This window comes from Dermacentor variabilis, chromosome 1 (assembly GCF_050947875.1).
Source record: "Dermacentor variabilis isolate Ectoservices chromosome 1, ASM5094787v1, whole genome shotgun sequence".
NCBI lineage: Eukaryota > Metazoa > Arthropoda > Arachnida > Ixodida > Ixodidae > Dermacentor > Dermacentor variabilis.
Window position 1 is genome coordinate 66,754,442 of NC_134568.1, and position 15,858 is coordinate 66,770,299.

At 46.9% G+C, this 15,858-nt stretch overlaps 1 protein-coding gene across 1 annotated transcript in view; it reads left to right on the top strand.

The window, feature by feature from the left end:
• LOC142575959 (locomotion-related protein Hikaru genki-like) overlaps positions 1 to 15,858 on the top strand; it is a 243,026-nt gene that overhangs the window by 158,529 nt on the left and 68,639 nt on the right. The window contains exons 3-4 of the mRNA XM_075685846.1: positions 10,130 to 10,387; positions 15,127 to 15,283. Of these exons, the coding sequence (XP_075541961.1) occupies positions 10,130 to 10,387; positions 15,127 to 15,283 (415 nt within the window). The remainder of the gene's footprint in view (positions 1 to 10,129; positions 10,388 to 15,126; positions 15,284 to 15,858) is intronic.

Consider the following 15,858-nt stretch of genomic DNA (forward strand, 5'->3'; position numbering starts at 1 on the left):
TGTAAGGGACGTCGGGCGTTCACCATCGTCACTGTCGATGGTCGGCAAGGAATCACCAATGCTGCCTCGGTTCGGACGAGGGACTCAGAAATTGCTGAAGAAATGGCTATTGCCCTAGCCCTGCTGGATAGCTCGCGGGATGTCATCTATAGTGATTTAAGGTCTGCATTCAGAGCATTTGAAAAGGGCACGGTTTCCAAACAGGCCCTCAGACTTCTTGGAGCCAAGGCAATCACGCACCACTTCATTTATTGGTTTCCCGCACATCAGGGTGAGATAAAGGGTGCTGCTCCCAACCTCAACGAGTCGGCTCACGGGTGTGCGCGTGAACTTGCCCACCGCGCTACCCTCGACCAATCGGAAGCCGACTCCCCAGAGAACAGGGACACGCCCTCCACCTGAAAGGAGTTTACTAAACACTACTATCTCAGCCGTAGAACTTACTTCGTTCCTCATCCGCAGCTCAATAGAGCTCAAGCATTAACGCTCCGTCTACTACAAACGCATACGTATACCAATCCTTCGCTCTTACATAAAATCTTTGAAACAGAACAGCGCGGCTTTGACACGGACAGCAGGGATAACGACACGGACGAGCGGTGACTTGCAACTGAAGTTTATTGCTTGGAACGAAGAATATATAACAGCTCCAACCAACAGGAGAAACGTCCAGTCTCCTGTTGGTTGGAGCTGTTATATATTCTTTGTTCCAAGCAATAAAATTCAATTGCAAGACAGCGCTCGTCCGTGTCGTTCTCCCTGCTGTCCCCGCGCTGTTCTGTTTCAAATATGGCTTAACAACTCGCCAAAACGTCCGTTTTACATAAAATCTATCCGGATGCTTACACCAATGGTACTTGCCGCGATTGTGGAGAAGTAGCCACGTTAGAACACATTCTGTCGTGGTGTGCCCGGTAATCGATAATAGCTCGGCCAGATGGGAGGCGGTTCTCCGTAGCCCTCTTCTGGCTGACCAACTCTGGGCTGTCCAGCAGGCCCAAGATGCGGCCGAGAGGCTCGGCCTCCCGGTTCTCACGTGGGAGCGGCTCGCTTCGTGAAGACTCACGATCTGCAGGACTTCAATAAAGCTTTACCATACCATACCATACCATCTGCAGAAATCTGTGTGCGTGTGTGTTAGAAGGCGAATAAAGGAAAAACAGAGTCGTTGACCAGATGCACGTATGGTCGCGCTGAGATGATTAAAATAAATAGCAAGAAGGCAGCGTATACAACACCAGCGGTGAGCACACGTGCAAGTGCTCACCATGTCTGCAAGTGGTCGCCGAGAAACTGTCGATTTCGGGAGCTACATGGATGATCTTGGCCCTTTCTAGGCCAGTGGCGCGAGTGGCCAATAGTCGAAAGATTGCCTTTGAAAGCACTTTTGAGACGAGCCGGCTTAACTTGGCCTGAAGGGGGTAAGCTCGGAGCCTCGCAACAAGAACAGGGGCGCTATAACATAAAGCTATTCCAAACTTTTCTATTCCAATTCTGCAATTAGCCCACCGCGATTGATCAAAAACTTTTTTAGACCACCCCCCCTTCACCTGTCTGTCACGCGACGTCACGAAAACCACGATAGCTCCCCATCTGATATTACATGTACACACTGATTATGCATAACTTGACCGTACAAAACAAAAACAGTTATTTCTGATTCGACGCCTTTTTGCCATTAGCCCTCGGCTATTGGTCAAAAGGTTTAGGGTTGCACCCACTTCACCTGCCTCTCACGTGACATCACAAACCCGCAAAAACTTACCGCGTCAAAGTCACGCATACGCGTTAAAGATGCATTAATATGCCGAACAAAACTCAAGTTTCTTCTGAATAGCCGCAGGCTGCCCCGTTCTGAAAGGAATAAAATATGGCTGCCGCCGATCGCTCCGGCACTGGCTACTCGCCCCTGCCGTAGAGCACGGGTTTATTTGCGTGTAATAAAACTTTCTGAGTGGCCATGTAACGTTTTCGAGAACTTTCGGAATGTTTGCGGCCTCGTTCTGCCAACTCTTCTTTGCTGAGGATCCGTTTTAGCGTCATTCTTAAGCTTCCGTTGCATGCCGCCGCGATTGTCGAAGAGCCACCGCAAGCTAAGTAAGAGAAAGCGGACCAATCGCAGACGCCGGTACCACCCTCTTTATCCGGTTATTGATATTCAGTGCAGTGGCTCGGCCCCATCGAATCCCTCTCCACTTTAGCATGCTCCTCGCCTCTTGTGAGCCAATTAGATAAGACAAGTCGCACAGTGCAGGCAACGTTATTCGTTTTTCAAGCAAACAGAAGTCACCTCCTATGAACTAGGGGGGCGTTCGATTGGTCTCTTCAGACAATCCTGCGGGTTACCGCCCGATGCTTGCATCGGCGGGTACGCAAATTTGACGTCAGGAGATTGGAATAAAAACATATTGGAATAGTTTTACCTTATACGGCCCCAGAAGTACAAAAAGTGTTCCATAGCGGTCCAATGATCGTTCGAACGGTCAGACGGCATACAATAATTTTAGAGGGGACGACAATGCGCAGACGCTCCTTCAGTTTCTCAGGACGCTTGATGTGGCTAAAAACCGACTAACAACAACAACAGCAGCAGCAGCAGCAGCAGCAGCAGCAGCAGCAGCAGCAGCAGCAGCAGTGGCAACAGCGGCGGCCGTTGGAATCGCAGGCGGGCTTCGTGCCGGAGATGCCTGCTTCCACTGCAGGCACGACTGAAGTGTGTGTGCGATTTGCCGCTTGTGCGCGTCCCAGATAGTTACTTCTGTGGTGTCAGTGTGCGCAAGGAAATCGCACTGTACAATAATGGACATGTGTCCGACTTCACGCCTGTGTGGGACGACATTGTCTCCTTACGCGCCAAGTGTTTAAAGAAGATGAGCGTGAACAAGCTTGCCCACGAAGTGGAGCCCATCACCAATGTGCCTCTTTCATTATAACGCCCCTGGCCCTAATGGCCTCATTTGTTTGCCCGTGAACCAATGTTCTTTATGCACATGCTTGCTTCGTTTACATGCCGTGTTATTTAATAGTAGGTTGAGGGAACGCCATCGCGTCTGCTAATGGTTTTTACAGCTGCGGCGACGTGAGAAGCCAGCGATGGTAAAGCTTGCAAACCAGCACGATGAGTTTTAGAAAAATAGCACATATATGACTCCGGCAATAATTAAGGGTTGATTGTTTTTATGCTTGCGTTTTACCACTGTCTGCACAGCATGGATTCCACATGTTCCATCGTTAAACAAGTAGAGCGTCTTGATGATTTCACGGAAGCACGCGAGTGAGATATCGGAAGACGCCATAGCTGAAAATTTGCCTCCCTGGTCAGTCAAGAGCATATTGCTTTTATATCTTGTGTTATTTTTTTCGTGTCACATCCATTTTTACTATTATGACTCTCGCACCCAAATGCACAATTAAACAGCATGTTGTAGTGCCCCCAGTCTGAATAGCCAATGCAGCGTACGTTGACACACTATTAACAGTTTGAAGGCAAATACAAAGCATGGCATTAAATAATTCTTGTAGACGACGTGCTACATTGAAATCCTTTTCAAAGCAGAGACAATGACATTGAAGCAGCATGAACATATATTGACCCATTTCATGCAAAAGATGAAAAAGAGAACAAGCACTCGCTACCACCGCTAGCAAGAAAAAAAGAGCAACATGAAGGTTTCAGAATTGAATACAACGCATGACACAGCTGGGGTAAAGTGAATATGCATTAGTTGCAGACATAAGGGCTTTGAAGTTCAGGAGTTTCCCATTACCGCGAAGTGATATGATATATAAGCGGCATTCTGTCAAAAGCATTTAATGCTCACAGACACCAGGTTGCACAGTCAGCATGCAGATAGCTGAGGCGAGCGTGCACCGAACGTTATATGCCGTAGGTCGCATTTCAGTGCCATCGATAGGTAGAACAATAGTTGATTCTGTGCAACGCTTCGGTGATTGCGTGACGATTGTTTAAAATTTAATTGCGGTTTTTTACGTGCCAAAAGAATGATCTGATTATGAAGCACGCCGTAGTGGGGGGGCTCCGGAAATTTCGACCACCTGGGGTTCTTTAACGTGCACCCAAATCTAAGGAAACGGCTGTTTTGGCATTTCGCCCCCATGGAAATGCGGCCGCCATGCTCGTGCTTAGGACGTGTTTTTTTTCGTTTTTTTTTTCCTTTTTTTTAAGGCGCCGTCACCTGCTTTTTAACACGGAGCCCTTTGTTCAAAGCGTCTAAACACGACGAGCGCTTCACAACTTCGCACGGCATTCGCTGGCTTAGCTTATCGATTTTTTTTTTCAGAGGGGGCTTCGCGTCTCATCAGTAACAACAACCTAATGTTTACCGTATCTCCTGAAATGTACATGAGGCGACCAAGTTCGAATGACCCGCCATGGTTGCTTAGTGCCTATGGTGTTGGGCTGGTCAGCAAGAGGTCGCGGGATGAAATCGCGGCCACGGCGACCGCATTTCGATGGGGGAGAAATGCGAAAACACCTGTGTATTTCGTTCAGGTGCACGTTAAGGAACCCCAGGTAGTCCAAATTTAGTAGCCCACTACGCCGTGCCTCATAATCAGATCGTGGTTTTGGCACGTAACATCTAAGTTTAAATCTGAAGCGCTCATTAAAGGCGCAGCAACATACAGCAAAAAACCAGAACTCAGTGGTCGCTCTCAAACTGCAGTAAACAAAGCGCGATTGCTTATCTTCTCCGTCGAAGAGCCGCGACCAACTGCCGCCGTCACTCTTGCTCGCGAAGCAGGAAAAGAAAATAAGTGTGTGCCTGACGGATCTTCATACGTGTTAGAGCGCCCAACTACGCAACAGTTGCTTCAAGCATCGCTGAGAGCTGACAGAAGCGTTCAATTACGATGAAGAACGAAAACATAACAGCACGCCCATAGGTGCTGACGGGAACAGTGCTCCCCCGAGCGGCCGCCCGCCTACGCTTTGCAGCCTTGGCGACAGACGGCGTTGTCGGAGTTTTGCACATGGCGTCACGGGATTGTTGCCAGAATTAGTGTACTAGAATAAGGGCAGTCTGTTGAGGAAGCGCTCGCCGCTGAGGCGCTTCATGTAGATAGCACAAGATGGCGCTGTAGGAACATGGGCTGTACGGAACCGATGGCGCAGCGCTTGCGCTGCGCGTTAATATTATTGTGATTATTTTCTGCCGCAGTCGAATAGACGTGCAAATGCTCGGCGGATGTAAGATGCATGCCCGAAACTCACTTGATATAAGAGATGAATTATATGTGCATTCCTAGGGCATCTCAACGGCCATTAGAGAGATTTATTAACCTGACAGCAAATGTTTTGCAGAGACCGCAGTAGTGGCGTAAAGCCATTAAATCTGTTTTGAGCCACGCTACCACGTAACCATAAATTATTTGGACGGAAAAGGAAAACTGATTGATTAATGGGTTTAATATCCGCAAGCAACACTCGTGCAGGAAGTAGCACCGTAGTAAAGGGCTTCGAATTGATTTGATGCAACTCAGATTCCAGGTGCACACGTTTTCTTTTGCGGTTCGCATTGATAAAAAACTGACCGCGACATCCGCGACCCAACATCAAGCGCTTAGTTCCTCAGCCGCTGTTGCAGAAGAGAAGGCAAAACAATATGTACGTACATAGCATAGCCCAAAGCCAGAGACCTTCCCTGCTTGGCATTTACCCTCTTTCGCGATAAACATTTGTCCCTCGTTCTTTCATTCTGTTTCGCGAATCCCCCGCAACGACTACATTTGCACGTACAGTTTATCCGTGAATTTTTTTTTTATTTACATCATGAAGTGCTCCCGAACGTCAGGCTCATGTGCGAGTATGAGATACATCGACATCCTACATTTCTATGAAAGGAATCAAACAGGTAGGAAAGATGCCAGTTGTAAAAGGGATCTCTGAAAAAACTAGACACAGTATGCGAAAACGTAGAAAAACAGTGCAAGTACATTCCAACCCAAACAATGGAGACCTACAGCGGAATTAATGTCCAATTGAATTCCTTAATCATTTCTTAATAGTATTCACAAAATTAGCTTTTTGAATTCACCAGAAAAAGTTATGCAGTTAGATAAACACAAAGAAGTGTCAGCATGCATGTTGCACCAGCCTCCTAAGAACAGTGGTTAACTTTCAAGTGCAATTTCTTTTTTCGCTGTGCTTCTTAGACTTTTGAAATAAAAGCGCACAACTGCTGATGCGAAATCATCAGCATGCAATTTGCAGCGTATGGCATAGGCAAATTTACTTACCTTTCACTAGAATCATGACATCGACTGTGCTGCCGCTGCAAAGCTCCTCTTGGCTGAAGTAGGTTACTGCTTCAAAAAGCAACTTGGAGGGATACAGCAAGCTGTCACATATTTCGTGAATTTTGAGACTATGCTGCTGACACTAAAGTTCTGCAAAAGAAGAGAACGGTAGTCCTCACATTTGTTGCGAGTAAAGAATTTCTGCGCAATATACCTTGCCATATAATGGATGAGGCGGCCATCACTACTTTCCTTCACAAAAGCCCCGGGCTCTGCCGGAGTACTGTTTAACCTTTGCTCTACAAGAGTCAGATTTCCAGCTTCAACTAACTCATCAAGTGACACAACGTCCCCTTCCTTGTCAGAATTATCAGGCAAGTTAAGTGAAGTAGCGATACGAAGTCTTCACTGCCCTCTGTGTTCCCTCTTTGCATTGCCTTCGCCAAGTTATAAAAAGACAGGTAATTCACGGCAATCAAAAATTGAGACGGCGTTGAGTGATCGTTGGATCCGCACGACTGCCCCACAATACCGAAGAAGTTCTCCAACGTATCTTGGCTTAGTCTAGATGTCAATAGGGTCAATAGATATTTACAACCCTCTCCTTCCAAATATTCAAACAGGGCCAAAGTGCTGCAAAATGTCACACGGAGCCCATCCACCGTCGACTGGCTCAAGAAGCCGCCAAGTCATTTTGCATGTGACGAGACAGAAACTCGAGAAATTCCTTCAGAGTGCTTCAGAGCAAGCACGCTGCAACCGGCCGCAACACACGGAGAACGCGTCCGCACAGCCAGTGCGACTGCAGCGCGGCCACATACATCCGAGACCTGTCTACGCTCCCGGCTTCAAGGCACTGCGTGCCGCGCTCCGCCATCTGAACACACTGCCCCTATTCCAGTACACTGTACCAGAATGCCGTCGGAGGGAGAGGGAAATAGAAGATTATTAAAGCGAATCTTTCTTTGCCTCTTCCTTCGACTTTCCCACTGCTGCTGCTGTCGCGCACACCGCGTCGGGGCTGGTTCAGAGCGTGTATATAGATGACAGGCGCGAGTCAGAGAGGAAAGTTGACAGGAGAAACTCGTTTTCACCCCACCACGTCGAATGTGCACAATGCCCTCTGGAGCTCCCTGGCCGTCGTCACATGAGCCGCTTGACAGCTGTAATTATCCATGACTCCCCTCAGGAGCATTGGAGAAACGGCAGGGCATATCTTTCTACTGACGTGCGCGGCCAGAGGGGACGCAGATAGAACTGTAGAGAAGAGGAGAACAAGGAGAGGGAAGAGAAGAGGCAGTTACCATATAAGAGAGGGGGTCAGGTGACGTGAGAAGGCGAGGAAACCCCACTACTATACGACAACTGTTGCGGAAAACAGGATAAGCTTAAATTCAAAGTACGGTACGGTACAGTACGTTGCTGCTATTTCTGAAAAATAAATGCCATGCAAATATGTCAAGCAGGCAACTTACGCAGGGCGTGCAGAAGCAGAGCCGCATTAATTAAAGCGCACCGCAGGGTCCAGGAGACATACGAAAGCGGTCGACCGTCAAATCAACACTTCTGCGCCCGCTGCGTTAGCTCTGCGGCTATGGCATTGCTAGAGGTCGTGGATTTGATCCGAATTGCGACAGCCGCATTTCGACGGGGGTGAAATAGAAAACGCACGTGCACTTAGATTTTGGGGCACATTAAAGGACATCATGGTGTCAAAATTAATCCGGAGTCCGCCACTACGGCGTGCCTCATAATCAGAGTGTGGTTTTGGCACGTACAGCCCCATAATCCAATTCAAGTTTAATACTTCTGCAATGATGCGATGTCCCATGTGTGGCAATGACAATGCTCAACCCTCTAAGAGGTTATAAAGTATGGCGCACAACAACGCCTAGAGCAAACACCTCTCCCTGTGTGTTCTGTGTACTACGCAGACAAACAGCAGTGGTGCACGCAAGGTGACGTTTAACATTGACTCACTGCTCTCGTGTTAGCCTAAACGTTGAAGAAATGAGCCTTTAGCTGTCAAAATCACCGCTGACTATCGTCATTCAAAGCATCCAGCACGGAAACCTTCGCTTATACCGATTCCAACAGTGCGTGTGATCTGCAAAAATTTTTTTATGGTGTTTAAAGCCTGAAAACACATAATTCATGAATAACGCTGTAGTGGAGAGGCTCTGGATTAATTTCAATAACCTAGGATTCATTGACGCACACCAGAAGCCCTATACACAAGCGTTTATTGTTTAGTTTTTTCTACCTCCTTTATTTATTTATTATTTTTTTTTTTTGCTTTCAGTACCTATGGGTATGCGACCGCGAACTGAACTCGCCACATAGCTTGTGTTCAGCGGCGGAACGCCATCGCCGCTGCATCGGGTGAGAGTGATAGGAAAAACCACTCAGCTGTATTGCTACTCCAAGGGATGTGTAGGTGATGCGGCCCATTCAGGACAACTGATGCCTTTAGCCGAATCTCCTAAGACTACTATATGTATGTATACTGCGCGTCTCAAGTAAGCTTGAAACAACAGGCACATACGTAAGCACGCACACGCAAACACCCGGAGGCCTGAGACAATTGGCAAAGCGAGAGCGGCCAGCTGTCTGCCGTGTTTACAAACGCCCGATTTCGCAGAATGCTACGACCTCACCTCAGTACGTTAAATATTTCCATTTCAGCATGACATACCGGAATATTCTATACATTCAAAGGAGGGAATGCCGTAAAGTCTGTACAACAAGGAAGACAGAAGGAAAGGAAGAAAGAAAGAAAGACATCAGGAGACCGAATACGTATAAATAAACAGACACTAACATCTTCATATGGCTCTCTAGCGACTTGTATCAAGTGCGCGATTGACGTAATACGGAAACTGAGGGCGCGACGCACCATACGGGCTTGCTTGAGTCATTTTAATCATTCAAATACCTGTGTTACATACATAAGGAGCACACTGACAGACAAAGAACGCAATTTAACCAACTCAGCCCCGCTCCATCACTCCATTAAAATATCTAATATGCCGTGAGCTACAAGGGGGCGTGCTGTTTTGTCAATGGGATACAGAAGTTTTTTGCTTGTCGCGTAAGAGAAACCTTAAAACGCTAATGAACGCCAAGTGCACACACCCTTATACTTTTACTGAAAATAGTTCCTTTTTCAAATATTTGAAATTGCTGCTCTTAGTTGCGAACACGAGGTTCACATTTGGCTTTTGACCAAAGAAACTTAGAAGTTTAGCAAACGTCGCTGGTTCTTTGGACCACCCTTAGACCTGCGCAAGGGCTCTGCCGACCGACCCGGGTGCTGCTTCTGCCACGTGCCAAATGGCCTGCCTGAACATGATTAAGCTTAGGTAGACGCTTTTGACATAAACGACACACCTCTCGCGCGTGATAGCGGTGCCCGCCAGTGCGTTCGTTCCGTCTGTTGGAGTCTAGTCGTTTGAGGCAGCTTGCTTCTTAATATGCGTCCTTCGAGAGGCGAGCAGTCGCTAATTTTGCTTTCTTACTCTGCAGCGCTTCCGACCTCCGTGATTGGCACCTGTGAACGCGGACCGATAAGTTAGGCAAACGTTTCGCGAGCATCACGTGGTGACTGTTTGATTGCTCTTTCCTGGTGAGGGATGGAAACGTCGACGAGGCACCACACAGTGAGAGTCGTAACTAGTGGTTGGCGCTCTTCCGTCTCGCGGCGCACACTCGTGACACCACCGTCTCGAATCAGCAGCCCCGGCGGTAAACGGTGCCAACTCATTACTGAGTGCGCACAGCTCGCGCGCCTCAGACTGCCGCGCCGCAAACCCAACAGTTTCGGTGCGACGCGCCCCGGGCGCTGTGGACATTAGCCAATGTTCTCTCGCAGACGGCGGCCGGTTCCACTCAGTGCTGAAGCCGTGCCCCCTGAGGCCCATGAAGCCTCACCTGGTGGTGCACCACGAGGGGCGGCCCCTCACCGTCACCGGACTCACCCAAATGGCGCACGAGAGCGTCCTCAGCTTCCGCTGCACCCAGCTGGGCCGCTACAAGTTCGTGGGCAACGCGACCGTTCGTTGCCTCAATGGCCAGTGGTCGGCCGCTATGCCCAGCTGCCTGGAGACCTCGCAGCAGAGCAACTTCTCCGGTGAGCGCCCCGCGAGCCTAATTCCTGTCGCACGCGTTTGTGCCTCTGCATATCTCCTGGTAGGAGCACGTGCAGAAACTGCCCACTGCCGAGGAAAAAAAAACCGAATGATGTCACCCGCTACGCTAGCCTACACTGGATGGCGGCGAAGTTTCGAGTTGAACATGTCTGGTCTATTTCTTATTAACATATGGCCGACAACGCGGCAAATGTAATTAAGTGTTTGTCAAATTATGATGGCTATATACCTGGGCCCGTATTCACAAAGAGCTTTTAGGCTAGAAATATTTGTAAGAGAAAATTCCAGCCACTTCTGATACTGGACATAGTATTAGCGACGGCGATCGGCCAATGGCAAAGAGTCCTCACGAAGGAGAAGCTTTGTGAATTGGACCTCTGATAATAACGAAGCAGCGCCAAGCTAGATGAACGTGTACAGGACTAGAGATTCCATGTAGGTTTATTATTTAGCTCACCTTGTCATTCTTGTCGCATATGATGGTCAGATGTCTTGCTACTTGAATAGGGGCAGTAGCTATCTGGCAAGCTGTTCACTTCCCTGTAAGTTATTGGGGGCTTTTGTCCCCTGAAAGAAAACATTGCAGATAATCTTAGCGAAATAGGCCATGATATTTTAATTCCCTAAATTGAGAGACTACGCAACTACTGCTGAAAACATTTTTGTTTTCATCATTTTTGTACATTTTGTTTCGTGACGACTTTAGAAAAAGTAACTAATTGTTGACAGCTATTGCTTTTCTTTTTCTAGAGCAAGAAAATGTTTACTGCTCACATGGCTCAATAAAGAATAACGTTCAAAATTCCCATAAAACACTTTCACATAATTTTGATCTCCAGTCGCGATTGTATATTTATGTATTCTCATGCTGGAAAATATGATAAGTGAGCGTGGCAGCAATTGTACCCAGGTATCAAAAATAGAGAGAGAGAGGAGCAGATAAGAATGCAGTCCCAGCCATATAATATTAAGCTTTCATTTATCAACGTGATCCTATCGTGGCTCATGTTTTGAGAGCTGTTGAACTTCGCCTACGATAATATACAGTACGTGACTTCGATGTTTTCTGTCGAAGTGTATTTCATGCTGCAGTAATTTCTAAGCCCATTCCTGTCAGTCAAGTACTGACTTTCCAGCAGTGTAGACTGCCAACACCGCTTTGTGGCCCAGCACGTTGATTACGTTTTGTATTTCCCGGGGAGACCACAAAACACGGGGGACTGGCTCGTAAACTCGCACGCCTACAGAATCACTTATGTACACCACCACGCCAACACGTTTTCGTCGTTCCAGCGACAACAGCGTTGTTAATTGGTAAGCATAAAGTTTATTTACATTGTAATAAAAATTGAAAAGTTCCCAAGCGTATGTAACATTTAACGGACGCTTTCTTAAATAAAAATTATTGCCATTTAATGACAACCAAATTAGGCATGCTCACGTGGTGGCTGTGTTTTTCGTATGAAAATGGCTTCGTCCTCTTTTGCGTGCTCTGAGGCTTTGGCTCACTGAATAATTTCAAATATAAAGAACCTGCATCACAATGGCACCATCCTATACGTTACTGCCAAAGTGTCCCGACATAGTTCCACCACCAGTACTTTTACACGACTTCGTGGGTCGATTCAGAATTAGAATTACTCATTAAACCTCTGACATCTTGTTCGTTTCTACCAATATAAAGCAAAATTATTTTCATTTCCAGCGCAAGATTTGGTGGCACATTTCAATTGGTGAATTATGAGTCTCTTTAAAGGTGAAGTATAATCAAAGCCTTATTTGACGCCACACTATACTTTCGCAAATGTCTGTAATGAATACGCTATCTCGGATAACTTATCAGCAGTTGGCAGGTCGTTGTCGGCCTTTCGATTACGAAATTGGTACGTTTGGGCTGCCAACATTCAACCTGTAGGCATCAAACAGAACGGTATGAGCAAGAAGTCTTGCTATATGGAATTAAAAGGGAAGCAAGGAAGCATGGTAGCGATCTTAAAGTACAGGCCGATTTTAGTCATCCAGTAATTCAAAGCAATATATTTCCGACGAACTGTACGGAGAAGAAAATTACCGTGGCCCGTATTAACGTAACTTCACTTAGAAGTAAACATGTTTCTTCGTTGGATACCGTCCGGGCACTCGCCACTCTCGATATCAATCGGCGCGATAACGAGACCACCTCGGCGGCGATGGCCCATGATGAAAGGCACTCACGCACGATAAATTTTGTGAGTGTGGGCCCAGGTGCACGACAGTAGGCCCAAAATCTCATGTTTTGAAGCACTGCATGATTCTGTGAACGAGGCATCTGTTAGAAATAAGAATAAATTTCTTGTAAAGCTTTCTTTATTATTCTTATAAATATTGGGAACATAAGCGCCTCGTGGTCGTACTGGATAGTTGACAGCTGTCGCATCTCCTGAACAAAAGCTGGACTACACGGGAGACCAAAAAATACTCCTGCCAATGGTGTAATTTTAGTTTCGAAATTCAAATGCTGCCTACATTTATTGAGAGATACGTATGCAGAGTTACATATGCAAGGAGCAGGAGCAGCGCTTTTTAGAAACTTCGGTGCACGGGTATACCGATGGTCTGGACGAAGTAAGTACATAAACAAATTGCGAAATGGGCCGCGTCGAAGAACTCTTTCAAGTGCAAGAGACAAGAAAAGAATAAAAAAAAGTAAAAAGGCATACTGTAGTGCAGCTTACTGGTGCTTGTAAAGCATGTGGCGTGAACCGTTCTATTTTGATTAACCACTTGTTTCTAAAAAAACGTTTCAGGTTTTAAAGAAAATGGTCTGAGGTGCTCGGAAACTAAGTAAAAATTAGTTCTTCAATTTCCGAACATAGCAGGCTTTAGAGCAGCAACCCCACCCGCTAAACCGTCAACGTTAATCGTAGACGGTAACCGGTCATACCGGTCCTTCCCTCCGGTCCCCCTGTCGTACATGCCAGAGTTCGTTTGATGACCTCGATATAATATCGTGGTACATTATGCTGCCGCTGTGCTCTACAGTCAATACGTCGAAAGCAAACAGATAAAAGGGTATCCTCTCAGCACCTTTCAAAGAAGGAAGCGTGAGGACTTTGGCTGCGCCCTTGTGACTCTCGTTGTTGATCACGTCGAAACGGATTTTAACAGCAAAATCAGCGTAATTATTCAGGAACTCAGGTAAAACTCCCACTTCAGATGCAGTGCTGTACTTTTAAATAGCAAAAAGGTAGTGAGTATCAGTGATTTATTTGGATGAAATTGGAAATGTTTGGGGCTATTGTGTCTCCACGGACAATTTATTATTTGTGGAGAAATCGGGTATTGCTTCGGACGAATGCTGTGTTCACTTTGGCTATGGCAATAAAAGTTAACCTGCTACCATTTCATAGGCAGTTGCAAGCAACGCTTCCAGACAACAAAATTAATATCTTCTTGCAAATGAGCCTGTTCTTATGCAAATTTGCATTTATACGTATTGCCTGTCCGTATCAAGTTTGCACTGACAGGCATTTTTCTCTAAGAAGACACAAGCAAAGACACTAGACGCTTTCCGATAGTCGCAAATTTCTGTCGAAATGCCTAAGCCTTTTCTTTTCTGAAACCATGAAAGAACGAGAACAAGATCATCTTATGCCATTTTGAAGTTTCTTTTTGTCTTCTTTTACTCTGTCACGTAAACAATGAATTTTTCTTTGGTGCATATAAGCTGATGCTCACGCGCTCCAAATGGAGCAACCAAAAATTTGCTTGATATCTGAAGGAATAGAACCTCGCGCAGGAGCTTCGCTCCCACCAGAGTTGTCTTTGGCATGGAGACAATAACGCTATCAGACGTGCAATCAAACGTACACAGCTGACATTACATACCTCGACCTTTGTCATATTCTTGACTTTTTATCAAGACGACCTGCCGTTTCTGGAGCAGACAGTCCTGGAATGCCGACCTATACGGTCGCCACACCACAAGACAGTGGAGGCACTCTTGAAATTTTCACGTTCGAGGGGCCTATTGGAGAGACTGATTCTCATGGACGTTCACGACCTTCCCTACCTTTCTTTTCCCGACAGTTTGCTTTTTCTCTCCGCCTCCTAATTTTTGCATCTTTCATTTCCCCTTACCCTTCCCCGAGTGGAGGGTACCAAACCATAATCTCATCCGGTTAATCTCCCTGCCTTTCCCATCCCGTTTATCTCTCTCTTTTTGATTTTTCATGATTAATTTGGCTGCAACATTTCCCAAGTTGAAGGAATCCTTCTATATATAGGTTCTGTAGGCGAACTTGCCACGAAAGTTCTAATGGTCATGTATAACGAGGGAGTGCTTGATAGCCAGGCACGGCGCTCTGTCGTGCGCGGCGCTTGTTAGCATCCCTAATCCCCGAAGTGGACTGCCGTGCCGAGTCCGCCTCCTTGACGAGCCAATCCAAGCTGATGTCGCTGACCGTTGGGAGACAAAAGATAGCTAAATGGGGTAACAGTGCGTGTGACAGGACGAACGGAAGCTCCAAGTGCGTCGTCCGTATTCGTTCGCTCATACTTGCATGCGCTGTTGCTCTATTTAGCTACAACACGTGCCAACCAGCCCACGTTAGCACTATTTTGCAGAGACGAAAGAAGGCGCCGCCACGGTGGTCCGATTATCATGTGGGGTTGAGCATGGGGGTGCGTCTATTCGCGGCCCCAGGAGAGCCGGGAGTTTTGCTGCCTGTGTCCCCTGCAGTGCAGGTGCCGCCCACCATCCTGTATTCGGTGGAGAAAGGCGACCACGGCGTGTCCGAGGAGGGCGAGCTGGTCGTGTATCCGGAGACGAACGTGTACCTCTACTGCCTGTACCAGCGCTTCAGCGGCAATCCGCAGTGGGCCTGGACTTCTCAGAGGTGCGCCACTCTGACCGCCACATTTCCCAAATGAAAGCCGCCCTCGTGATTGCGCCCGCTTGCCAGTGAATTTTCACATTGCCTTTATACAGAGAGAAGACGCCTCGCCTGACGGGCTCAGGCGTTCTTGTGGCTCTTGATTTTGATTCCGTGTACCTGTTTCCATCAGATTGCGATTTGCGCAGTTTCGTTGAACGCGTGACACGAATAACAATCACTGCATTAACGTGTAGGGTGGCGATCTTAAGAGGAAAAAAAAGTAAAATAAAAGGTGGATTGACGTGCTATGATATGCAGATGGTTTTTGTCCTTTTGAAGCCTATAGGAAAAGGTGGGAGAGAGGATGTGGGGGCATTGTTGGAGCAGTGGCGCTTAATTAAAGATAATCGTTTGTGCATGAGGCAGGACGCAACACGACAGCTCGATCGGTTAATGTGCTTGCACTGCCATCAGGTTGGAGTAGAAAGCAGAGTGATCTCAGGCTACTACATTGCGCTTCTTTTGTTGAAGACCTCATTAGAAGCAATTCGACTTTGTCACAATATTTAAAACACTAATCTTTAACTTTACTTTCT